This window comes from Hypanus sabinus, chromosome 4 (genome assembly GCF_030144855.1).
Source record: "Hypanus sabinus isolate sHypSab1 chromosome 4, sHypSab1.hap1, whole genome shotgun sequence".
NCBI lineage: Eukaryota > Metazoa > Chordata > Chondrichthyes > Myliobatiformes > Dasyatidae > Hypanus > Hypanus sabinus.
In genome coordinates, this window is record NC_082709.1 from 118,734,981 (window position 1) to 118,762,831 (window position 27,851).

The window sequence follows — 27,851 nt, forward strand, 5'->3', positions numbered from 1 at the left end:
TTACATTAATCCATCAGCCAGCAATTAGCCCATTGCACTGTAGCAATTCAAGTTACAAGACTGATTCCTGAGTTGGAGGGTCTATCCAATGAGAGAAATTAAACAGTTTCATTCTTATTCTCTAAAGTTAAATGTGAGAGATGATCTGCAAAACTCTTACAGGGCTTGACAGGGTAAATACAGCACTGCTGTTTCCACTGATTAGCGTATCTAGATCTTGGGGGGGGGGGGGTCACAGTTTCAGAGTGAGATGTCTGCAATGCAAAGAAATTGAGAAAGATTTCTTCACTCAGAGCTGTTTGAAATTCCATCCTCAAGAGTGTAAAAAGACTCAGCATATTCATGAGTGAGATCAGATTTAAAGCAGGAAAGTGTTGAGGAGATTAGCATAGTGGACAAACTGGCTTCTTGTGCACTTATTTTTCATGTTCTTATATGAAGACATTCACAACCTTGTCACAAAAGGCAGTGTTTTTGGTGTGCTGGCCCCCTAGTGGATGTGACAAAAACAACAGCCAATTTGTGCATTGTCACATCCCACAAATAGAAATGGGCCAGCAAATCAGATTATGCAGCGAATGGTATCCAAGCCTTTGGGGTTGTTCTTCTTTGAATAGAAACATATGGGTTTGTCCAGTTATCAGTTTTTAAACATCTACTGTATGAACAGTCAGTGTTCAAGAACTAAAACAAAGCATCAAAATAGGGAGATATCCACTTAAGGTAGAGATGACGAGATTTTTTTTCTCCAGGGTTTGAAGAATCTTTGGAATTCTCCAACTCACTGGATACTGGGAGCAGAGTATCTTGAGTATCTTTAAGGCAAAGGTAAACGGATGAACATTGAGATAAAGATTTACTAGGGCTAGGCCAGGCATGGGCAAACTACGGCCCGCGGGCCATATGCGGCCCGTTAAGCTTTTTAATCCGGCCCGCAGAACTTGATGAAATTATATTAATAAACCTTGTTAATGTTTTTTCCCCGCAGTTCTGGCGTCTTCCCAATAGATGACGCACTCTATATACATTGACCTTTGTTGAGGTGCAGCGTATTACTCCACATTTGCGCTTTACTTTGTGACCTTGTGGCGACCCATTTCCTGGCACATCCGAACCGGCTCACAATTAGCCAGCGTTCCGGCTAAGGGAGATAGCCTGCGGGGATTTGCGAGCACAGAGCTCCGCATATTGGCGCGCTCTCACTGTTCTGTCATTGTGCGGGTCGTTGTTGAGTTTTGGCACAGGGGACAATTGAATAAGAAGGAGCAGGACAAGTTGACCTGCATCTCCTACCGTTTTTGAAATAAAGACAGTCAGGAGGAGAGTGATGATGATAATATCTTGAAGGATAACAGAATTTTCAGTGCTTTAAAATAATAACTGTTACTATTAAAAAAAGCTGTATTTTATTCTTTTAATTTTCAGTGTTTTAAAAGACATTTCAATAAATAGCTAAATACCATGGGACTTCAAAGACAGATATTTTGTTGTAATGCATTTGTTCATTTTCAATTGAAATTAAAGCACATGTTTTCTACATATCCCATGATATTTTATTTTCTCGTATGAGGTGTATTACCAAAACACTCCGTCCATCTGCTCCTGGTCTGGCCCCCCTGTCAAATTTTAGAACCCTTTGTGGCCCTCAGGTCAAAAAGTTTGCCCACCCCTGGGCTAGGCAGTAATATAGAGTTAAGGTTATAATCATATCCTTCATTATAACCTTAATGACTAAAGTTACAATTGGTAACTTTAATGCAATTCAAATGGCTCTTATTTGAAAATGACCATATTGCACTCCCTGTAAGTGCCAAACTTCTTAAGACCCAAAAGGCAGGGAGGGGGAATTTACACCTTCTAAGACTGAGATGTACGTGGCACATTGAGTTATACTCACCTTCAGTGTGTAGTGGAGTGCTGGGCATGTTACATTAAAAAAACAGTTTGGATGAATGGTTTATCTTAGAAATGGAACATATTGTAATTGCACTGGTTTGCAGAGAAAATCACCCAGTGTTGGGTGTATTAGAAAGTATATGAGGAAAACTAGAGACTCACTCAAAGGCGAGATAGGTAACCAGGGTTACAGCCAACAGAACTGAGGAAAGTCCGCAACCAATATATGTAATGAAAGTAAGGATCCGGTTGTTCTGTTCATCAATTTTGTCTCTGGAAATATCCTGCGGAAACAACAGAAAACTAAGTTACATTGAATGGAGCTTTGGTTCATCTTGGTAAGAGTTATTGCAATTAAATACGTAGCCTCTTCATTCAGCATTTTTCTATGCACTCAGAGCAGTATCCATCAACTCCTTTTAAATAGTTTCACATATTTGTTATCTGTAGATGTCTTTTGTGATAATTAGATTTAACGGCATCAATGAGGAAAAGAGTTTGCACCTTGAGTCTCGTAGTGGTGTAGAATTTACTATTGAAGGGGGTGATAGAGACAGGAACCCTCATTGTATGTAAACTGCACCGTGATGTGTATTTGAAGAGCCATGAGCTATAGATCTATAGAGGGCAATAGATCCGGTGCTGGGAGGCAGATTAGTCTGGATAGATCTTTAACAACTACATGGATATGATGGCTGAAATGACCTCCTCCTGTGTCAGTAAATTTCTGTCATTTTATCCACAGGTGACTCTACGGTTTCTAAACCATGAACTCTCAGACTCTTTATAAGACTGCCACTCTGTCACAACTCTGTCAAATGATTTCCTGCTATTAGTAAAATGCCTAAAGTAAAACTAATGCTCCACTCCAAGACTTTCCCAAACTCTTCCTCTCCAGCACTCCAATATATGATCAGTTTCAACATTATGAGTTTGAACATTTACTGGGCAAATTTTCTTGGCTCTTTTTGTTAATTACCCTCAAACCACATGTTAAATTAGTCTAGGCATCAAAGTTATGAGTAAACACTGGTTATTACCAACTTTTTTTGTAATTGCTTGCTATAAAGTATTTAGGTGCAAACATCTTGTAGAATTATTATAGTTTTAAATTTCTTTGGGTGCAAAGGTCAAAAGTGTTGAAGTCATGAAAGGTCTTTCTAAAGATAATTATAGTAATAAGATATTCTTATTTGATGCCAATACATTTAGCATTAAGCTAGGTTATATCTAACATTTTATTTACTTTCTTAATCATTGCGCTTAGAAAATTGCAGGTACTTTAATCATATTTAACAAGGGTTGAGTTTTGGTCAGGAAGTCTTTCCACTTGTTCACCTACCAGCAAGACGCCAAAGTGCGTGAGATGGTCACATTCACAGGATGTCTCATTAGAAGCTTTCTGTTCTGTTCTGCAACCATCTGAATTCCATCCGCCTCTACCACCTGCAAGCGTAGGAAGGCACTGTAATATTCTGAAGTTAAATTTTGGCACGCAAAAAGCAAACACCATTGCACCCACTCCAAAGATGAAACTGAGAGGGTGGATTGTATTAAAGGATGCAGAAAAAGCTTGGTAAATTATAGAACTAGGCAGAATAATGAGAGTGAAAAGTTAATGTATGCAAGTATTTACTGCTGCACATAAGGAAGAAATACTGGACAGGTGGATTTTTTTGGGTTGTTTAAATTTGGCAAGGAGTACTTACTGTTTTTACTGAAGTCCCAGAACACACACTGTACCTTAAAATCATTCTGCAATTGAAGAACACAATGGAGGTATGTATCAATTTTTGTACAAAAGAAAGATGGGTATGACTTATACAGAATTAACCATCTTTAACATAACAAGATTTTTACAAAGATTGTTCAAATGTGATCAACTTATTTAATTTTCTTTTAATAAATACCCGGAGCCAAGTCCCATTGAATTGATTTGCATGAAAAACACAATTTTCCTCAAACTTTCTGATATTAGATCTAGCATCTGCCTATTAAAATATGTGCTATAGTTCAGTCTGAAGAGTGTGGGTGCAAGTCCCATGGAAGTTTAAAAATCAAAGCAAGTCTGAGTAGGATGCTGAAGTAGCATTCTGCTGCTGAGACTGTTCTCTTTGAAATGAAATACTTAACTGAGGCCCTCTTTCCTGATGTCACCAGGTCAATATTTATTCCTTTATCAGTGTCACTAAAAAGTTAGTCTCATTGTTACTTTAGAAGCCTGCTGTACACAAACTGGCTGCTGTAGTTTCATCAAAAACATGTTGGATGTCTTGACTCCCTACAGAAAGCACACCCACTTTTCTTTAATTATTAATTTCAATAAGAAATTTTCAAGCAACTTTGCACCATCTGCAAATGCAGAATTTCCCATGGCCAATTATTTTAATCCTATCCCCATTCCTGCTCCAACGTATCAATGCACAGCCTCCTCTTCTGCCGCAATAAAGCCACTGTCTGGGTAGAGGAGCAACACCTCACATTCCATCTAGGTAGCCTCCAACCTGATGGCATGAACATTGATTTCTCCTTTGGGTACCTTTTTCTCCCACCTCCTTCCCCTATTGCTCACTCTGGCCTCTTCCTGCTTCTCCTCACATGTCTATCACATCCCTACCCCAATGCCTTTCCTCCTTCCCTTTCTCCCATAATCCACTCTCCTCTCCTATCAGGTTCCTTCTTCTCCAGCCATTTGCCTTTTGCATCTATCACCTCCCAGCTTTGTTCTTCATCCCTCTTCCTCTACCCATTTGGCTTCACCTTACAACTTGTCCTCCTTCTCCTTTTTATTCTGGCATCTTCCACTTCGTTTGCAGTCTTGAAGAAGGCTCTCGGCCTGAAACATCGATTGTTTATTCCATTCCTTAGATGCTGCCTGACCTGTTAAGATCCTCCAGCATTTTGTGGATGTTGCTCTGGATTTCCAACATCTGCAGAATCTCTTGTGTTTATGATTTGTTTTATTTAGAAGTTAATTTATTGACTTTCACTTGCCCAAGAATAGTGCAAGATAAAAACGTGTCTTGAAACCTTTGTGGCATTACAATTCTGACCTAAAATAAACTTTCTCAATACGATTCTTATATCATATTTTCTATTACATACACAGAAATTTCCCAACCACTTCTGACAGGAAACTGAGTGGATAGCAATGGTGTGTATCAAAGAATGATCATTGATTTTGGTAATACCTTTGTGGGCTCAATATTCCTGAATGTGATTCGGACTGGATCTGTCAGATTAGCAATGCTAAGATTTGCAACACTGGATGCGATGATGTAACTGTTCAAGGAGGATGTTCTCTTCAGGCTGGGATCCTGATAACATGGAGCATAATTGTTAAAAAAAATGAATTGTAAATCTAGAAACAATTAGTTACATGATCCTTACTTAACCACTAGCCTAAAAGCTGGCAAGGAAACTGGTAATCTATTATTGATCGAATTTAATAATTAATTTTGAACGCTTTCAAATATGGCATGGGTTATCAGATTCCAGGATGTTTTGGCAAAGCATAAATAATGACCTATGCCATAATTTTCAGGCAATTTTACACAATCCATATATATGTTGTCCCAACAGAGCAAATATCCAGGAAGTTCTAGGCCACTAAGACTGGGCTCCGTTGTAGCGTAGAGGTTAGCATGACACTATTAGAGCTTAGGGAGTTCCAGAGCTTGGAGTTCGATTCCGGCACCATTCTGTAAGGAGCCTCTGTATGTCTCCCTGTGGAATGCATGGGTTTTTGCCAGTACTCCGGTTCCCTCCCACAGTCCAAAGATAGCACATTCTTAGGTAGGTTAATTGGTCATTGTAAGTTGTCCCTTGGTTAGGTTAAGGTTAATCAGGGTGGTGGGGTTGCTGGGGCGGCATGGCTCAGAGGGCTAGAAGAGCCGACTGTGCCCAGTATCGCCCAATAAATAAATAACTAATAAGAAGTCCATTTCCTCACTTGTACCCGCAGCATTTGTGTGAAGTTTCAAACTTCTTTTCTGATCATTGTAGTCATTCAAAGGCAAAAATAAGCAAAAAGAGCAGTTAGACTTCTACCTGGAAGAGTGTTGGTTTTTTGTAGAAGGTGAATTGTACTCTTGACGCTTGCTCATGATTCTCCGATGTCAAGTTGCTCAGCAGAGAAGGTGGAAGTTTAATTGCTGCAAATGTTTCTGCAGGGGCTGCTTCATCCAGAGAAACCTGAAGCATCAAACCAATAATTGCACAGACCATTAAGAATTGGATAACAAGAGGTTGCTCTTTGAATTTTTGCGAGGATTGCGCACTCGAAACAGCAAATTTCAGATTTCTTAATTTAGCACGATCACAGACATCTTTTATTTATCATTAAGTTTTCTCGCTATCAAACTCCAAGCACAACTCCGGCCACTTTTTGGCTTCAGACATTTCTAAATAAGGTGGAAATTTTGCGGCCATGGTACCTGCAGGTTGGTGACATCACTGATGCTGAAGTCTGCTCCGTTGAAGCCTGTTGCATTGATCTTGGATACCGCCAGAGCCAAAGAGGACGAGGTGATGTTTATTGATTCAGTTGTGAAATTCAGCTTCCGGCCAATTGTGTCAACACTTTGTATTAGTCTAGAGAAGAACAATCTATGTTAGCAGCTGGCAGGAAGTTACATGTGCAAAAAAGCAGGAGAAAGAAAGAGGTGGAAATTTATGTGATCAAATCAAATAAATGGTTCAATGATTTTACAGATCTAATTACCTACTCTTACTGAATCTAAAGACAACTAGAAATAGTGAAATGGATAGCAAAATGGGCTGAAAATCTTAAAGGTATTCAGCCCTCTGCACGATGAAATATCTTCATTATTCTCCTTTTTTCACTAATTACAACTTTGAAATCTTGTCTGCATTTTTAAATTAGAAAAAGCTTGAGGAATAATATTAGGTTATGGAGTCAGTGCATGGAATTTATTCTTTTGGCCCAAATCATCTGTGCCAACCAAGATCCCTATCCAAAATAGAACCAATTGCTTGAATTTTTTTCAAACTGTTTCTAAACATTTACTATCCATGTATCTCTCCATCTAGTTTTTTTATTAAATTTTTATGAGTTTCTACGATGCAACAAAACAAAAACAGTAAAAAAAGAGGTTTACACAGTTCAAAACAAACATATCAAAAGCACACTTAAGAACCCATAGTAAAATCATATAAAGTTAGTTACCACCCCACCCTCCCACTACCCAACTCCAAGCCAACCTTACGATATATAAAAAAGTTCATCAGAACTTTATCACCACAGAGCTGTATTTATAAAAAGAAGGTATATTGCCTACTACCTAATCTATAATATGTTTACACATCAAAAAAAATCATAAATCCTAACTGTAAGAAGCTGGAAGTAAGGGATTTAAATGCAAAAGTAAAAAAGGGAGGGATGCACCCTTACTCTAATCGAAAATTCAAGAAGAGGTCCCCACTGCTTTTGGAACTTTAAGTCCGAATTAAGAAGTGAATAATGAATCTTTTCAAGGTCTAGGCAGGACATAATGTCTCTGAGCCATTGAGCATGAGTGGGTGGGGCAGCATCTCTCCACCTAAGAAGGACAGCACATCTGGCCAAAAGAGAGGCAAAAGACAATGTACAACGCTTAGTCGGAATGAAAGGCACGTCAACTTCTCCCAAAGTACCATCTAGTTTTTTCAATATTATTAATGTACTTGTCTCAACCACTTCCTCTGGCAGCTCATTCTACATAGTGTTTACTCTCCTTTCTTGTTGAGCTCATCTTGTCATTGTCAATAAATATTCGTCTTTTCACTCTGTAAACCTTGCACTTCAAATTTCACTTCTCCAATATTACACAATTTACAAATTCTGCATCAGAAATATCAAGTATCTCACTCGGGAAAATACGTACATTTTTAGGTAGCTTGTGGATGGATAGCCACTCACAGTACAGCTGCTCTATTAGAGTTATTCATTGTTTAGCACATACCTGGACCAAGTTTTAACAGGAAGAGGACAAAAGACCAATTTTTAATTCATTTTGTGTGTCATTGGCAAAGACCAGGATGTTTGTGTCCATCCCCAATTCTCGTTGAGGTGGTGGTGGGACATCACTTTGAACCATTGCCATCTTTCAGATGAAGGTACCCCCACCGTGCTGTCAGGCAGGGAGAATGCAGACCCAGAGATGATGAAAGGCTCGCAATATATTTCCAAGAGTGAGCAGTCAGTGCGATGCAGAGGGGAACGGGCAGGTGGTGGTGTCATGTACATTTGCCACCAATGATTGTCTTGGTGGTAGAATGTATAATGCTGCCCCACCCACTCATGCTCAATGGCTCAGAGACATTATGTCCTGCCTAGACCTTGAAAAGATTCATTATTCACTTCTTAATTCGGACATAAAGTTCCAAAAGCAGTGGGGACCTCTTCTTGAATTTTCAATATAATTGGGAGATGCAGTCAGAGTAGCCTTGAAGATGACTGCAGTGCAATGTACGGATGGAAAATGCTGCAGCCTATGGCACCTACAAGGAGTGATTGATAAGTTTGTGGCCCAAGGTAGAAGGAGTCAATTTTAGAGGACCTAGCACATTTATTTTTAAACATAATCCCCTCGTACATTTACGCACTTAGTCCAGCGGTCGTGGAGCATACAGATCTTGGACCTCCAGAAAGTGTCCACAGCAGGGGTGATTGATAAGTTCGTGGTAGAAGGAGATGAGTTACAGTATTAACTTCAAACTTTCTGCATAATCACTCAAAGGGTTGACCTGCATGTGCATGTAATGAGAGCTGTATAACTCATCTCCTTCTAACTTAGGCCACAGACTTATCAATCACTCATCTGTGGACACTCTCTGGAGGTCCAAGATCCGTATGCTCCACGACCGCTGAACGGTGTGTAAATGTAGGAGGGGACTATGTTGAAAAATAAATGTGCTAGGTTTTCTGAAATTGACTCCTTTACCTTAGGCCACAGACTTACCAATCACCCCTCGTACATTGGAGGGAAGGAGTATCTCGGCTGCCGGTTGGATAACCAGTTTAGTGGGCTGCTTTATCCTCGATTTTGCCAAGTTCCTTGAGAATTTTTAAGCTGCACTCTGAGAAGCAGGTAGGTCACCAATTTTTGAATTTTGAAAATCCATAACTATTGATACTATTTGGATTTACTGATTTGATTCTTCAGCATGACCTGTGGCCAGGATTGGTAATTCTTCCCAATAGCCTTTGAAGCAGGTGTTGCGCAACCTCTCTGTCACACATTGATCTTCCACTCCCATCACTCTCGTCCACTCTCGCAGCTCTCAGTACCACTGAATCTTGAACTGGCGACAATTGCAGTTAATCTGCTTGTGTTGGAAGCATTCCCATCTGGTGTCTGGCTGCCTTCTCAATCTGGCTACTAGCTGGTTGTGACATGAATATCAAAACTATAATTAAGCCCTGCTGTTAAATTTGACCTCCACTTTCTTGGCATTGCCAGGGTTTCTCCAGCACCTTACACTTCCCCTTAAATGTTGAAGACCTACTTGCCATATAAAATAGTTTTCTCCTAATGTGGTCAACTCCATGCCTCTTTTTATCTTTGTAACCACCTCCAACTTGATAACCCTCCAAACTTTTTACATTCGCCCAATTCTAGTCTCCAGGATATCTCTTTTTATTTGCCTTTAGCTTCCAAGATTGCTAAACCTCTTCGCCTTTCCTATCTTCTGATAAGTGATTAATTAACACATCGACACTATGAATACATTTTTGGTCATCTGTCTATAATTTGGTGGCACAGTGCTGATGTTATAAAATGTAATGAAAAATGTTCCCTATTAAAAACAGATGAGTTGTTGTTGCCACTCTATGTTACCTTTTGGAAAATGAAGAAAGAACAGTAGGGGAGGCATTGAGGAGGGTGCTTATCATGCCAATGATTTGACTTGCAATGCCTGCATCTATAGCTTCCATTTGCAAAATTTTGTCCAAATCAGACAGAAATGCAGCCACGTCCGTGAAGTTCACTAGCGTAGTTGGTGGACTCTCTGAAATTAAAAGGAGACTAAGATTAGGAAAGGATATCCCACAGCGTTTTCAGTGAAGACTAATAAAATGTTGTTTCCCAAACTATTCAAATACATTCACCATTTAGTTGAAGAAGGTAGAACTAGAAACAGTCTTCACAAGTTATTTAGAACAGGAGCTGGGAAAGACCACTCAGACCTTCAAACCAGATGCTCCCTATGCCTAAACTTCTCTTCTGTTCCAGGTCCCCAAAGCCCTCAATTCTCTAATCTTTCAAACATTTATCTACTTCCTCCTTAAATAGCTTCAACAATCTACCTTCCTTAGCCCTTCAACAAAGAAAACTGTAGAGATTCACCACTCTGCAAGAATTGTTCCCATGGACCTCAGTTTTAAATGACCATACTCTGATTTTATAATGATGAAGTTGCTCCTATCAGTAAAAATCATCTCAATACATTTACCCTGTCATACTCCCTCACACTGTTATATACTTCAGTATGAGCACCTCTCATTCTTCCATACTCTAACAAATACCATTCTAATTTTTTTAGTCACTGGTGATAGGCCAACTCTCTTCAAAGTTCAAAGTAAAATTTATTAACAGGGAACATACATGACACCACATACAACCTGCAGTCCTCTTTACCTGCAAGCAGACTTAATAAATCTATAGAACAGTAACTGTAAACAACAAACATCAAGAACTGTAAACTGTAAACAAACTTGTGCAAATGTAGATAATAAATAAAGCAATAAATAATGAGGATGAAATAACAAGATGAAAGAATCTTTAAATGAGTGTAGTTATTCCCCTTTTGTTCAAGAGTCTGATGGTTGAGGGATAGTAACTGTTCTTGAAGCTGGTGGTGTGTGTCCTGAGGCACTTGTACCTTCTGCCTGGAATGACAGCAGTGAGAAAAGGGCATGGCCTGGATAACAGAAACATAGAAAACCTACAGCACAATAAAGGCCCTTCGACCCACAAAGCTGTGCCGAACATGTTCTTACCTTAGAAATTACCTGGGGTTACCAATAGCCCTTTATTTTTCTGAGCTCCATTACCTGTCCAGGAGTCTCTTAAAAGACCCTATCATATCCGCCTCCACCACTATCACCGGCAGCCCTTTCCATGCACTCAATCACTCTCTGCAGAAAAAACTTACCTCTGACATCTCCTCTATACCTACTTCCAAGCACCTTAAAACTCCCATGCTAGCTATTTCAGCCCTGGGAAAAAGCCTCTGACTATCCACACCATCAATGCCTCTCATCTATCTCTATCAGGTCACTTCTCATCCTGAAGGATGAGGATCTTTGATGACGGAAGCTGCTTTCTTATGAGAAAATTTCATGCAGATGTGCCCAGTGGTTGGGAGGGGTTCACCCTTGATGTACTGGGCTGAAACAATTACCTTTTGAGGGATTTTCAAGGGTATTGGTGTTCCCATAATGAGCCAAAATGCAGCCAGTCAGCACACTTTCCGCCACACATCTATAAAGTCTGCCAAGGTTTTTGGTGACATGCCGACCCTCTGCAGACTCCTGAGGAAGTAGAGGAGCTGTCATGCTTCCTTCAGAATTTTATTCATACTTTGGACCTGGGACAGATCCTCTGAGATAATGACACCCAGGAATTTAAAGTTACTGTCTCTCTCCACTTCTGATCCTCGGATGATTACTGGCCTATGAACCTTTGGTTTTCCTCTCCTGAAGTCTACAATCAGTTCCTTGGCCTTACTGACATTGAGTGAATGGTTGTTATTATTACACCACTCAGCCAAATTTTCAATCTCCCTCCTGTATTCATCACCTGCTTTGATGCAGCCCTAAAAAGTGGTGTCATCAGCAAACTCGTATGTTGTGTTGGAGCTGTTCTTAGCCACTCTGTCAAAAGGAGTATATTTACGGCGAAAACTGTTACAATTCCCTGCCGCCCACAGACAGTCAACGATGTACACCAGCACCCTCCTGTTCCTGATCCCAGGCATTGGTTAGCCTTAAAAATAAATAAATTATAAGACTCTCAAAAATTCCATCAATGAAGATTGATATATTTGCAAACTCTTCCTTCACAACTTGTAACTATGTACATTCATTCAGTCGTGCATGGGGTGGGAGCACCTGTAGTAAAGCTAACAGTTATTGTTCATTTAAATCTGTGTTGTATGAGAAAACATCAGTAGTACCAAAATTGTACACATTTTCTATACCTGTAACCAGTTCAACAGTTGAGCCGACAGCTGGAAAGAGAAGAGTGATACTTGTGTTATATAGAGGTGCATTAAAGGCATTTGAAATGAAAACAGAAATGTTCTTTTCACAATATAATATCACTTGGTGCAGTTTCACCAAGAAACTCTACTACAGTACAAATGAATTTTGTATTATTAGAGCTCAGGACCTAATTTTTGGAAAGCTTCTGGGAAGTCTGATACTACACTTCAACATATAGAGTGCACAATAACTCCACATCAGGAGATTGTTAGAATTCCATCCAGGATTTCATGACATAATTTATTCTTGAATGATTTGCTCTTCCTGAAGTTTTCCCATAAAGGAGCTAAATGGTGGGAATGCCAGAAGAAACCAAACGAGTTCAGGCTGTGAAACGTGGGAAGAATTTAGATAAGTCAGTCTGAAACATTTGAGCTGTGTTCATTGGCATGCCTTTTAAAAGGGCATGGGCTAACTGGATAACTATTTCAAGGAGCCCGCTCACAGTTAAAAGCAGAAGAGGCCTGCCCTTTGTTTTGTGATTAATAGCATAACCATTCTCCAGTTTAACAGTAAAATTAAAGTAATTGTTTGCAAGTACTAAGTTTCCAAAAATCAGGTTTTCCATACCTGGAATTAAGGTTACATTGACAGTGCTGTTCTCTGTTAAGGAAATCATAACATTTCAGATCAGACAAATAACCACCAGACATTATACTGCTGCATTCCAGTGTCCAGAACAAAAGATTATCAAAAAGACTGTGCAATGATTATAACATAAAACATTAAATATTGAATTAGCTTAATAAGACCTCACAATTTACTCCAGCACTTGACAACCAGGCAACTTTTAATTTTATGTTTTACCAACTTTTCAACTCAAATCAAGGGATTTGCAGTTTAAGAACTAATCTGAGGTGATTATATCTCACAACTTTCCAGATCTGCCACCTCAAACGTTCTGTTCGATATTGGAGGCTTTGCCTAATTTCCACAGCAGAGATAAAGTAAAACTGTAGGTAATTTAGAAATGTTCTTGAAAACTGTTTTACATCTCAGCTGGAGTACCTATGCACTTTCTGTAGAACAATTCAAGAGTCTAATGGCTGGTGGGGGGGGGGGTAATTAATAACTCTCTCTCAACATGGTGTGTGAGTTCTGAGGCAGGAAAATGAGGACTGAATTCTGCTGACGAACCTCTATCTGCTGCCTCCCTTGGAAATTAATGGTCAGAGTGTGTCTGCGATCAAATAATTCAAATTTCTGGGGACTACCATTACCAGTACATTGATGTGGAATAAGCATGTTACTTTTATCACTAGGATTGTTCTTCCTATACCAGCTTAGGAAACATCACATCTCCGGGCATAGCCTGATGAAATTTTACTCAGCCATCATTGAGAGTGTTGCGATCACCTCTATCACCATTTGGTGTTCCGCGCCTCCTCCCTCTCCAAGCCCAGTTTGCAGTGAGCGGTTCACACAGCAGAAAAGAGCAAATTACCTTAGACTCCACCCGCCCTTGCAGTAACCAATTCAGCAAATTACCATCAGGGAGATGCCACAAGTCCATCACCAGCAGGACTACACATCATCTCTGAAGCTTCTTTCCTGTCACTATCCAGCTGCTCAACAAAACTCACTCAGGTGTAAAACCCTAACCCTAACTGTCCCTGAATAATGGTCATTCCTGCTTTCCTTGTACAGTTGATAATTGTTTTGTCCATATGTTGGTATTCAATCAAGTTTGACTATTAACGTTTGTGCTAATTGGTGATTGTTCATGGCTGTTGCACTATTGTTTTGTAAATTGCTGGCTGCTATTGTGTTGTCTATTATGATATTGTCCTGTGTTTTATGTTTGGCACCAAACCACAATCAATTCTGGAATGTTTCACACATTGGCAATAAAATGTTTCTGATTCTGATGCTGAAATTAAATCCTTACAGAGGAAATAGAAATTCCAAAATGGTGCAATAAGTCAATGTGTCCAGTTCTATTAAATATCTGGAGAATCTAATAATCTTGGAGTAATGAGAAAGGAGGAAATGTTTCAAAAATCTGAATCGTTTTGATTACGTAACTAAGTGAAATTGATTTGTGTAGCAGCCCAATCAGCAATCAGGGTTCATGGATAAATTGGAACTTATTAAGGAGACAGGTCAGAATGAGGAAAATATATGATTATCCAGCCATTTTTAAGATATAGAATCTGTTTCATGATTATCCTTCATAATAATAATAGATACACACAAAGGTATTTGATGGGAGGAGATTACCAGACCAATTCAGGGAATTATTTCAAAGAGACCCAAAAGACACAATAGAACTTCACTTAAATTAATCAACCATGGACCCACTTTCAAGTGCTCTTCATCTCATGTTCTTGATATTTATTGACTATTTATTTATTTATATTTCCTTTTTGATTTTTTTCTGTATCTGTACCTGTACAGTTTTTGTTTTTTTTCCATAGTTTCCACATTGGTTGCCATCTTGTGTGTGGTTTTTCACTGATTCTATTGTGCTTCTTTGTATTTACTATAAAGGCCCACAAGAGAATGAATCTCAGTGTAGTATTTGGGGACATAAGTGGACTTTGTTAATAAATTTACTTCGAACTTTCAGAACAAATAGCCTTGATTCTTCCTTTCATTATAGAGATGGGCAATAAATACTGGCCTCAAAGCCATGTCCACAGCCTGTACAGTGATAAAAATAACTCACATAAACAGTCCTCGTGTTTCTGAATTACAATTTCTGCATCATATTTCTAATATTACTGATACTGACAAACAGCTATGCCTGGTGTGTGATGCTGTTTATGGTGCATCCATAGATTATGACACTGGTGTACAGTCTGAGAATAATGAATAGAAGTAGATTTAAAGAACTTCATAGGTACTGGCAATTCCCTTCAATACTCAATGGAGCTAAGTAATAACTAGTGTCAACTTAATAAAATATTAATTAACGCATGTGAAAAATGTCCCTTGGCAAAAATAATTTCAAATAGAAACAGGTGTTGTTCAGCTCCTGTCACGAGTCCATCCCATCTCCTACGCAACTGGAGGGCGCAGAAAAGCTCAGATGACACTAAACGGCGACTCCTTTGCCTGCATCTTCGGAAGCAGTTCTATTTCTATCCTTGATATCTCTTTTCTTCATTTTGAAGACCTGGAGTTACTCGCTGACTTTGCGGGAGTAGGACCCACTCTCAGGGCCTCACAACTAGTCACTTTTCAATATGCCAAGGACCCAGCTTGGAAGACCAGTGTACCTTCAGTGTGCCAGATTTTCGTGGCTCTAAAGATGGGCTGATTCAAGGCTGGTGCCCCTGACTGAGGAGTCGCGGGAGAACACAGAACATCGGGAGCAGCGGATTAGCTGCTGTGGGCTGTGTGTTCAGCGACTTGAGCCTTTCCGGGGCTGATTCTCTGGGAGCAGAGCTCAGAAAAAGTGACGCAACAGACTTTTAACTTCATAAATCAGTGAGTTGTTTATTATGTCTCCCTTCTCGCTGTGAAAAGGGGACACCTCTTTTTCCCTTATTAGGGTGAGAGAGAGAGAGCCTGTGGTATATTGAATTACCAGGTGAACGAGTAGCCTTTGGGATACTGCAAGTCTGTGTCTTTATTGATGCTTACTGCAGGCTTCAGTGCTCGGTGGAGGGTGCTGGTGGGGGGGGGGGCGGTCGTTGTCTTGCTGCTACTGTGCATGGGAGGGAGCTTTGGGGTTCTAACATTTAATTATCATTCATTCCTTTGGGCAGTCCTCTATTTTCGTGGATGTTTGCAAAGAAACAGAATTTCAGGATGGATATTGTATACATTTCTCTGGCATTAAATGTACCTATTGAACCCACTGAACATTCTATTCTATTATCTTGTGCTTTAACTATCACTAGAAACAGAAACAATTTTTTCCTAATATTTTCAAAAATTTACATTTGCAGTCTTAACCCTCATGCAATGTCATGTGAGAAGGATCTTAAAAGCAGTGCTCCTTTTTTCACACAACCTACCTCCCACGTTTCTTCTCATTCTCTGTCATTGTCTGCCTCCATCAATAATTCACCTGCCAATGTCTCTCAACTCCAGCAGCCCTCCGCTCACCCGACTGGCACAAAATGCCCAACATCTTGCACCCCTCCTCATTCCAGCAGTCACCCCAGAATCCTATTTGTCACTCCCATTCTCCCCTTTACATTGGCTGTCTTGTCTCTCTACTCTCACCCCTGATCCAGAATTTCAACCCAAAATGTTGACAGATCCTTTCCTTCCACAGATGCTGCTGGACCCATGAGTTCTTCTCGTTTCTTGCCAAGGTTTCAGCATCTGCAGTCCCTTGTGCTTCTCTTATAAACAATACTAAGAGTTTACTTTGTGCTGTAAATACTTCTTCTGGTGTACTTTTGTACAGTTAATGAAATACTTTCTCTAAAGAACCTGGAGATGATAATAGACAGGATAGCAGAGGCAGTTGCCTGAATGGTATAAAGATGACTGCCTGCCTGGAGTATCTCATCACCCTGCAACAGGGCAGATTCAATAGGGGCTGACCCAAGGCAATTTTTTTTGCCTTGACCAAGACAACAATTTATATGCATCGTAAATAACTTGTTCTGAAGCTTTCAGAAATTTAGGCAAAAATATGTTTTTTGTAATTAATTCTAAGCTTTTTTTTTGTAAGAACAACTTGAAAAGTTATAGAAACTGTTTGAATCTATGTCAGCAAAATGAAATTGGATAAATCCCTGAAAAACAGATGTACAATATACAAACTCGGAAACAGGAAGGTGGTATGATACTGAGAGGGAAACTATTTCAGTGGTACCATGGACTAAAACATGCTTTTTGTTTGCCCTTTATTAGATGCATTTTTAGGCAGTAAATGCTGGGTCAGAATCTGTATATCAGCAAAAGAACAAATAACCACAGCAGAACTCATCATTCTTAACGATACAGTGTCTAATTATTAATATCTTCAAAAAACAGAATGCCCATACCTGTTGTAGTCATTGGAACAGACATCACACCAGTGGTACTGTTCACTGAAATGGAAATAAAAGGTTTCATGAAACATCTACCTTTCCTTTCTCTGCCTTTTTCCTTTTCTTCACGGTATTGCATAGGGACATGCTTTGCACCAGTAAGTTATTGTTTAAGATGGTAACAGATATTGAAAATTCATTCCCCATCGCCAATCTCTTTACACACCTTTGCCTAAATCATATTAGTTAACATATCTATTTCTCAGAAATAAGTTCAAAGAGAAACATACAAGGATTGCAATGCTGATTGTGGTTATTCAGTTGCCACCCAAATTCATCCCAGACTCATCAACATACCTTCTGCCCACCACCCAGACATCTGAATTAATCAAAATCATTTGGTTCCCATCAAGAACCCATTCCATCTTCTTCAAAACACCTGCTTTGGGTAAAGATTTCAAACAGCCTTAATAGGCAGGATGGAACAAATAGTCTTATTCTGTCAATTATTCTGAAGTTGTTAGAGATGTGCAAAATTTCTGGCCCCAACTGTGATAACCACTACATATAGACAGGTAAGAATAAATCATATCAACAGTTCCCAACTTTATTAGTGATGAGAGAATTCAACAGAATTCTAATATTATTAATATTTTCATGGAATAAATTTACAGCGCCTATGGTATTTGTTTGAAGTAAAATCCCGACAGATATTCTGGTCACTAAAATTAAAGTACAAGATTTTACATGAAACAATTCTGTATTCTCTATGTTATTATTTTTCTAACATTTCTATATAGATAGCACTGTCACCCCCTTGAAAGATTATGCAGCAGGAAGCATTATTATCCAACACCAGAAGTGTAATAAATATCAATAATTACCCCAATTTCTTTACACAACTAATCTACAGCCTTGTCTAAACTGAATAGAATTGATGATTTTCACCAATAAGTTTTGTAATGTTTGTGAAAATATAACTATTTCTCTGAAGTGACTACAGATACATATAAACTATTACTGAGTTTTCAGTTCCTACCCCAAGTCACCACCACATTTTATACCCACTACCCAGACACTCTGTCCCATTACATTCTATTCTGGATAACATCCAGTAAATCAACTTTTATAGTTATTATCATAGTGGATCTTGGAGAAGGCTGATGATACTGCACCATAATATTACAAAGGTATTCTTGTATTCTTTACAATTTACAGTCTAAGTTAAAGCTGGTACCATATATTTAAAAAAAAACATACTTTTTCAAATTAGAAGCTATGGATTGGGAATAGGAGTGATTTACCTAAATTATGTAAAATGTGATTGTCTTCAAATATCCGGGTTGAGTAAAGAATGTCATCTCCTGAGAACATGAATCTTCAGGAGAAATACTGATAAAGATTTTCAAGCAGTGAGCGTTTTTAATCAGATAAATAAGGGTATTAAGTTTTCAGGCAGGTCAGTCAGCAGTCAGGGTATAGGATTTCAGTGTATTTTTTTGGAACCAGATGGGAAATGAGGCTGGAATAATTTGTAAGGAATCAGTTATAAAATCTGGCTGCACCACTTTTTATATCCACTACCCAAATACTCTGTCCCATTGGATTCCATTCCAGTTAATCGCCAGTAAAACAAGTTATTGCAAAGTTATTGTCATAATGGATCTCGAAGAAGGATTATCGTACTGCACCACAATAGTACAAAGACATTCCTTCATCCTTTACAATTTATTGGTTAAATTAAAGCAGGTACTGTACATTTAAGAAGAAACATACTTTGTGCAAACCACAGAGACCTTCGTTTGGAAAGAGGGGTGATTTACCCAAGTAATATAAAAGATGATTTGTCTTCAAATATCGAGGTTGGGTGAAAATTCTAATCTCCTGAGAAGATGAATCTTCAGGAGAAATATTGACAGAATTATCATGCAATGAACGTTTTGAATCAGATAAATAAGGGAACTAAATACTCAGGCGGGTCAGTCAGCAGTCAGGGTGCAGGGATTCAGTGTTAGTTCTTCTTTGAAATCATTTGGGAACTCAGGGAATCATTTGTATGGAATCATTATCTGGTTGCACCTGAGAATAAGAGCTGCATGCTTTTTCAGAATTAATTTCCACAAGAGAATTGATAATGCAGAGGATTCTGGTTAATTGGGACACATTGGGACCGGTACATTTAGACCCAATTAAGCAATTTCCCAAATTAGCCAAACTTTCATGGAAACAGTTAACAAGGTATAAAAAAGAAAACTTATTTAATTTATTTTTTAATAATTTTTTTTATTTTAATCTGTATTTCATCTTGTAATATGATACTGCTGCTTCAACAAATTTCACACCGATTGCCAATGATAATAAACTAAACTCTGTTTCTTATCTGGAAAATGTTTTCGTGCAAATTTTTCAGAAAGGCTCCCAATTTTCAGGTTTACTGTACCAATACTAGCTGGTCTACTTGTGTAAAATTAAGGAAACTCATTAGGAAGAATCTCAAGTACTTAGAAAGCTTAATACTACCAAAGTTCAAAAAGTTCAAAGCAAATTTATTACTAAAGTACATATATGTCACCATATACAACCCTGAGATTCATTTTCATGTGGACATACTCAATAAATCCAAAGCAGAATAATAACTAATAAAAATCCTAATGAAAAATCACACCAACTTGGGCATTCAGCTCGTGGGCAAAAGACAACAACCTGTACAAATGCAAAAGGAAGGAAACAATAATAATAAATAGTTAAGCAATAAATATTAAGACTATGAGACGAAGAGTTCTTGAAAGTGAGCCCATAGGTGTTGGGAAAATTTAGTGATGAGAGAGGTGATGTTGAAAGAAGTTATCCCCTTTAGTTCAACAGCCTGATGGTTGAGCGATAATAACTATTCCTTAACCTAGTGGTGTGAGTTCTGAGGTTCCTGTACCTGTAGAAATGAGGATTTGCTACTGATGACAACCCTCTACTGGTTACCCCACCCCCACTTCTAAATTAATGGGTCAGTCTGTCTCAAATTCAAATTCCTGGGGACTGCCATTACCAATACAGTGAGTCTACCGTGTTTCTTTGTATTTAATGTGAATGCTCACAAGAGAATGAATTGCAGAGTAGTATATGGTGAATACATGTACTTTGATAATAAAGTTACTTTGAACTTTGAGAACAAATAGCATGGTTCTCCCTTTCATTACAGAGATGGGCAATAAATACTGGCCCTAAAGCTGTGCCCACAGCCTGTACAGGGATAACAATAAATCACATAAATAGTTCTCATGTTTCTGAATAACAATTTCTGTATCATGTTTCTAATATTACTGATACTGTAAAAGAACAAAGTGACTGTACCTGTGGTATTCGGTGTCAGTGATGATAACTTACTGATATCTGTAATGAAAATATAAAGTCACATGAGACAAACAGCTATGCCCAGTGTGTGACACTGTTTATGGTGCATCTGTAGACTATGACACTGGTGTACAGTCTGAGAATAATGCATACAAGTAATTATTAAAGAAAATCATAGGTACTGATAATTCCCTTCAATACTCAATGGAACTAAGTAATATCTATTGACAACTTAATAAAATATTAATTAACACACATGAAAAATGTCCTTTGGCTAAAGTAATTTCAAATAGTTGGAGTTGTTCAGCTCCTGTCACGAGTCCATCCCATCTCCTACACAACTAGAGGGTGCAGCAAAGTTAAGATGGCACTAAATGGCGACTCCTTTGCTTGCATCTTTGGAAGCAGCTCTAATTCTATCTTTGACATCTCTTTTATTCCTTTTGATGGAACAAATAATCGTCTTCTGTCAATTATTCTGAAATTGTTAGAGATGGGCAAACCTTCTGGTCCCAACTGTGATACCCATTACATAATGACAGGTAAGAATAAATCATATCAACAGTTCCCAACTTTGTTAATGGTGAGAGATCTGCAACAAAATTCTAATATTATTAATATTTTCACGGAATAACTTTACAGCGTCTATGGTATTTGTTTGAAGTAATATCATGACAAATATTCTGGTCACTAAAATGAAAGTACATGATTATATATGAAACAACTCTGCATTCTCTATGTTATTCCTTTTCTAACATTTCTACAGATAAAACACTGTGGACATACTCAATAAATCCAAAGCAGAATAATAACTAATAAAAATCATAATGAAAAATCACACGAACTTGGGCATTCAGCTCGTGGGCAAAAGACAACAACCTGTACAAATGCAAAAGGAAGGAAACAATAATAATAAATAGTTAAGCAATAAATATTAAGAATATGAGACGAAGAGTTCTTGAAAGTGAGCCCATAGGTGTTGGGAAAATTTAGTGATGAGAGAGATGATGTTGAAAGAAGTTATCCCCTTTAGTTCAACAGCCTGATGGTTGAGGGGTAATAACTATTCCTGAACCTAGTGGTGTGAGTTCTGAGGCTCCTGTACCTGTTCGAATGAGGATTTACTTCTGATGACAACCCTCTGCCAACTACCTCAACCCCCACTTCTAAATTAATGGGTCAGTCTGTCTCAAATTCAAATTCTGGGGGACTGCCATTACCAATACAGTGAGTCTACTCTGTTTCTTAGTATTTACTGTGAATTCTCGCAAGAGAAAGAATCCCAGGGTAATATATGGGGACATTCATGTTCTTTGATAATAAATTTACTTTGAACTTTGAGAAGAAATAGCTCGGTTCTTCCTTACATTATAGAGATGCACAATAAATACTGGCCCCAAAGCAGGGCCCACAGCCTGTACAGGGATAACAATAAATCACGTGAACAGTCCTCATGTTTCTGAATAACAATTTCTGTATCATATTTCTAATATTACTGACACTGTGAAAGAACAAATTGACTGTACCTGTGGTATTCGGTGTCAGTGATGTTATGGTACTGATATCTGTAATGAAAATATAAAGTCACATGAGACAAACAGCTATGCCCGGTGTGCGATACTGTTTATGGTGCATCAGTAGACTATGTCACTGGTGTAAAGTCTGAGAATAAAAGCAGATTTTAAGAATTTCATATGTACTGGCAATTCCCTTCAATACTCAATAGAACTATGTAATAAGCTAATGACAACTTAATAAAAATATTAGTTAACACCAGCAAAAAATGTCCTTTGGGCCAAAGTCATTACAAACAGAAAAAAATTCAGATTTTAATTTCCATCAGCATTGTACAGCTGCTGTTAGCAGTCCATTCCATCTTCCACACAACATTCTCATCTACTATCATGTTTCACTAATTATGTCTGAAAACTGAAATATTTTTTCTATTTTTTTTCAAATATTCCATCAGCAGTGTGAAGATATTTCTTAACCCTAACCCAATTCAATCTGAAAAGGAGCTTAAAAGCAATATCTCCTTCCTTCTCACTCCTGCCTCCTCCCATGCTCTCTCTGTTTTTCACTTCCTTTCCTTCTGTCTCCTCTCTGCATCCATCTGTAATCGACCTGCCAATGTATTTCACCTCCAGTACCCCTCCCGTCTCCCAACTAGCACTAACTGCCCATCATCTTACACCCCTCCTAAGTCCATCAGTCACCTCAGAGTCCTTTATCGCCACTCCCCATCTCCCCTTTACTCTGGCTGTCTTGCCTCTCCACTCTCAGTCCTGATGCAGAATTTCAACTCAAAATGTTGACAGATCCTTTCCTCTCAGAGATGCTGTTTGACCCATGAGATCTTCTTGTTTGCTTGTTTGGGAATAGGGGTGATTTACCCAAGTAATTTAAAATACAATTTGTCTTCAAATATTGAGTTTGAGTGAAGATTCTGATCTCCCAGAGAAGATGAATCTTCAAGAGAAATGGTGACAGAATTATCATGCAATGAATGTTTTGAATCAGATAAATCAGGCAATTAAGTCTTCAGGCAGGTCAGTCAGCAGTCAGAATGCAAGGATTTGTTGTTTCTCTTTGGAACCAGTTGGGAAATGAGGGTGAAACATTTGTATGGAATCATTATCTGGTTGCACCTGAGAGTAGGAGGTGGATGGTGTTTCAGAATTCATTTTCTTTAGAGAATTGGGTATGCAGTGGAATCTATTTATCTGGGAGACATCAGCACTGGAACAATTTGGCCCAATAAATTCTTTGATTCTACTTTGTTTCTTTATATTTACTGTGAATGCCCACAAGAGAGTGAATCTCAGGGTTTAACATTGTGAAATATATAACCTTTGATAATAAATTTACTTCAAACTGTGAGAAGATATAGCCCCGGTTCTTCCTTTCATTATAGAGATGGGCAACAAATACTGGCCCCAAAGCCATGCCCACAGCCGGTACAGGGACAAAAATCAATCAGATTAACAGTCCACATGTCTCGGGATAACAATTTCTCCATCAGCTTTCTAACATTACTGATACTGTGAAAGAACAAACTGACTGTACCTGTGGTATTCAGTATCAGTGATGTTACGGTACTGATATCTGTAATGAAAATATAAAGACACATGAGACAAACAGCTATGCCCGGTGTGTGATACTGTTTATGGTGCATCTGTAGACTATGACACTGGTGTACAGTCTGAGAATAATGAATACAAGTAGTTTTTAAGAATTTCATAGGTACTGTAATTGTCTTCAGTACTCAATGGAACTAAGTACTAACCTAGTGATATCATAACAAAAATATTAGCTAACACCAGCGAAAAATGTCCTTTGGATCAAAGTCATTCCAACTAGAAACAAATTCAGATTTCAACCTTCATCAGTATTGTTCAGCACCTATCACCAGCCCAGCCCATCATCCACACAACATTCTATTCTACTATCTTGTTTCATTAAATATGTCCAAAACAGAACAATTTTTTCTATTTATTTTTTAATTTCATTCAGCAGTGGGAAGGAATTTCTTAATCCTAATGCAATGCATTCTGAAAAGGAACTGTAAAACATTGTCTTCTTTCTTCACACTCCCAGGCTCCCATATTACACCCTCTGTTTTTCACTCATTTTTCCTTTACCCTTTTTGTCTGCCTCCATCTGTAATTCACCTGCCTATGTCTCTCAACTCCACCATTTCTCTACTCACCTAACTGGCGCTAACTGCCTGTCATTTACACCCCTTCTCAATCCACCAGTCACCACTGAATTCTTTATTGCCACTCCCCTTCTCCCCTTTACACTGGCGGTCTTGCCTCTCCACTCTCAGTCCTGTTGCGCAATTTTGACTCAAAACATTGACAGTTCCTTTCCTCCCACAAATGCTGTTTAAACTATGAGATCTTCTTGTTTGTTGCTCAGAATTTTAGCATCTGCAGTTCCTTGTGCCTCTCTTATTATGAGTTTGCGTTTTTCTGAATGTACTTCTACTGGTGTACTTATGGACAGATAAGGAAACACTGTCTCTGAGGAACTTGGAGACCATTATAGACTGGGTAGAGGAGACAGTTGCCTGACTGTCTGCAGAAACATGGGGGTCTGGAGAATCTTATCTCCAAGACATGTTCAAGGCGTTGCTGATCCAGGGCAGTTTTTTTTTTTTGTTCACAGCCAAGATATCAATTTGCTTGAATTGTAAATAACTTGTTCTGGAGCATTGAAGAAACTGAGGCCAAAATAAAAGTCCTTTGCAATTAATTATTCGCTACTTTGTAAATGCAACTTGATGAGTTATAGAAGCTGTTTCAATCTTTGTCAGCAAAAGGGAATTGGATACACCCATGAAAAACAGATATATGCAAACTTTTTGCAACAAGAAGATGGTATTGATACTGACAGGGTAACTGTATCAAGGATATAATGGACTGAATACATTCTTTGCCTGCTTTTTATTACATCTATACTTAGATAGTAAATGCTGTGGTCAGAAACTCTACACAAACAAAAGAATACATAACCGAAGATGTCCTCATGTTTTATAATGAAACAGAATCTAATTAGTATTAAAATTATCAAGTAACAAAATTTCAACACCTGTGGCATTCACTTGAACAGTTAGATAGATAGATAGATAGATAGATAGATAGATAGATAGATAATTAGATAGATAGATACTTTATTCATCCCCAAGGGGAAATTCAACATTTTTCCAGTGTCCCATACACTTATTGTAGCAAAACTAATTGCATACAGTATTTAACTCAGTATAAATATGATATGCATCTAAAATCACCCTCCCAAAAAGCATTAATAAATAGTATTAAAAAAGTTCTTAAATAGTTTACTAAAGTGCATTGAGTGATAACTTAAGCTCAGTCCTAACCCCAGCACTTAACATGTCTTGCCCCTGGTGGTTGGATTGTAGAGCCGAATGGCATTGGGGAGTAATGATCTCTTCATCCTGTCTGAGGAGCATTGCATTGACAGCAACCTGCCACTGAAGCTGCTTCTCTGTCTCTGGATGGTGCTGTGCAGAGGATGTTCAGGGTTTTCCATGATTGACCGTAGCCTACTCAGCGCCCTCCGCTCAGCCACCGATGTCATACTCTCCAGTTCTGTGCCCAGAACAGAGCCCACCTTCCTTACCAGCTTATTAAGACGTGAGGCGTCCCTCTTCTTAATGCTGCCTCCCCAGCACGCCACCACAAAGAAGAGGGCGCTCTCCACAACTGACCAATAGAACATCTTCAGCATCTCACTACAAACATTAAATGATGCCAGCCTTCTGAGGAAGTACAGTCGACTCTGTGCTTTCCTGCACAGGGTATCTGTGTTGGCAGTCCAGTCTAGCTTCTCATCTAACTGCACTCCCAGATACTTGTAGGTCTTAACCTGCTCCACACATTTTCCATTAATGCTCACTGGCTCCATATGAGGCCTAGGTCTCCTAAAGTCCACCACCATCTCTTTGGTCTTGGTGATATTGAGACGCAGGTAGTTTGAGTTGCACCATATCACAAAGTCCTGTATCAGTTTCGTATACTACTTCCTCCTGACCATTCCTGACACACCCCACTATGGCCGTGTCATCAGCGAACTTCTGCACATGGCAGGACTCATCACATCAGTGCTCCTGCTGACTGAAACTGACCATCAGACAAATGCCTTTGCTTTCTCTGCTATTCATTTTCTCTACAGAGTACAGCACAGGGGTATTCTTTGTAGATTATGCATGAGAAATGTATTGTTTAAGATGTTAACAAGTATTGAAAATTCATCCCCCACCACTGATCTCTTTACACATCCATTTCTCCATCGTATTATATTTTTCATCAAGGTGGCCTGTAATTTTAGTTGCTAAATCTCATGGTTGTTCAGAATCAACTTCAATTAGAAACATACAAGATCACAATCCTGATTGAGGTTGTTCAGTTGCCACCCCAATCCACCCCAGATTCATCACCATACTTTCTGCCCACCACCCTGTCCTTCTACAACTTACCCTGGTAATGCTTTGACCACAGCTTTATTTCCAATTCACCATTAACTGAGGCAGAGCGTACAGTATTTCAGAGAAGGGCCATCAAATATACATTTGTGATATTTTTTCACTTTATTGATTGTATTGCAGAAAAAAATACAACTAAGGAAAATGCACTTAAAAGAAAAAAAAGGTTTTGGTCTTGGTACGGGAGAACTATATCTGAAAGTTACAAGGTGCAAATACCTTCGAACACCAGGGATGACTTGTAAATCTAATTTCCTGCGATGGGTTAAGAGGAATATTACATACTATTTAAGAGTACAGTGGAGTTAGATGCATGTTTTATGCATTTTATTGATGTTATTATGTCCCTCCATTGAAACCAAGTCATATCCTAGACGACAATGAACCAAATTGACATCTATCACCAGCAAAATACATTATTTTATTTTTAAAAATCTTTGAAGGGCTGAGCTGAATTCTTACACTAAAAAATTCAAATCTTAATGCAAGTTCTTCCCAGGTTACAAATAACATTCTATCAACAACTTTGCATTTGCTCCTTATTCTAAGCAGAGGAAAAAATACCTGAAAGAAGAAATTATTCATTACATTCAGTTAATTGAAATATCTGGTGTGTATAATAATCTTGGAGTAATGGGATGAAAGGGAAGGTTTCATGGAGGGTTCAAGATTCTGAATAGTTTTGGTTGTGTAACTAAGTGAATTTGATTCCTGTGGCAGTTCAATCAGCAATCATGGTTCATGGATACATTGTAACTTATTAAGGAGACAGGTGAGAATGAGGGAAAAACGATTATGGGACCATTTTTAAGATCTCAAAGTTCTTTTATGATTATTATAGAATCATAATTGAATTAGATTCAGATATTTCACACAAGGATATTTGATGGGAGGAGGGAACAAAAGCTATTTAGGGAACTACGTATTTCAAAGAGACATCACAGGCACATTAGAACCTCACTCAACTTAATAATGCAATCAACTATGCATTCACTATCAAGAACTCTTAATCCCATGTTCTCGATTGCTATTGCTTATTCATTGATTATTCTAATTTAATTGCTCTTTTTTCTTCTTTTGTATCTGTATTTGCACGGTTCATTGTCTTTGGCATAGTTTGTGTATTGGTTGAATTTCCGTCTTGTGTGTGGTTTTTCATTGACTCTACTGTGTTTCTTTGTATTTACTGTGAAGGCCCACAAGTGAGTGAATCTCAGGGTAGTATACGGTGACATACATGTACATTGATAATAAATTTACTTTAAACTTTGAGAACATATAGCTCAGGTTCTTCCTTTCATTATAGAGATGGCTATGAAATACTGGCCTCAAAGCCGTGCCCACAGCCTGTACAGGGATAACAATAAATCGCATAAACAGTCCTCATGTTTCTGAA

The 27,851-nt window shown here is 38.5% G+C and overlaps 1 protein-coding gene and 1 long non-coding RNA gene across 2 annotated transcripts in view; both read right to left on the bottom strand.

Moving 5' to 3' along the window:
- LOC132392335 (adhesion G-protein coupled receptor G2-like) overlaps positions 1–12,116 on the bottom strand; it is a 35,298-nt gene extending 23,182 nt beyond the window's left edge. The window contains exons 1-8 of the mRNA XM_059966152.1: positions 12,103–12,116; positions 9,738–9,909; positions 6,333–6,489; positions 5,947–6,090; positions 5,088–5,213; positions 3,606–3,651; positions 3,239–3,342; positions 2,059–2,180 (exon numbers count right to left, since the gene is read on the bottom strand). Coding sequence (XP_059822135.1) covers positions 2,059–2,180; positions 3,239–3,342; positions 3,606–3,651; positions 5,088–5,213; positions 5,947–6,090; positions 6,333–6,489; positions 9,738–9,835 — 797 coding nt within the window. The 5' untranslated portion in view covers positions 9,836–9,909; positions 12,103–12,116. The remainder of the gene's footprint in view (positions 1–2,058; positions 2,181–3,238; positions 3,343–3,605; positions 3,652–5,087; positions 5,214–5,946; positions 6,091–6,332; positions 6,490–9,737; positions 9,910–12,102) is intronic.
- Positions 12,117–17,129: 5,013 nt separating this feature from the next.
- On the bottom strand, positions 17,130–22,016 carry LOC132392337 (uncharacterized). Its single transcript, XR_009511498.1, has 3 exons — positions 21,975–22,016; positions 20,449–20,487; positions 17,130–17,160 (listed from the first exon to the last, which is right to left on the bottom strand). It is a non-coding gene; the product is annotated as an uncharacterized LOC132392337 (long non-coding RNA).
- Positions 22,017–27,851: the final 5,835 nt, after the last annotated feature.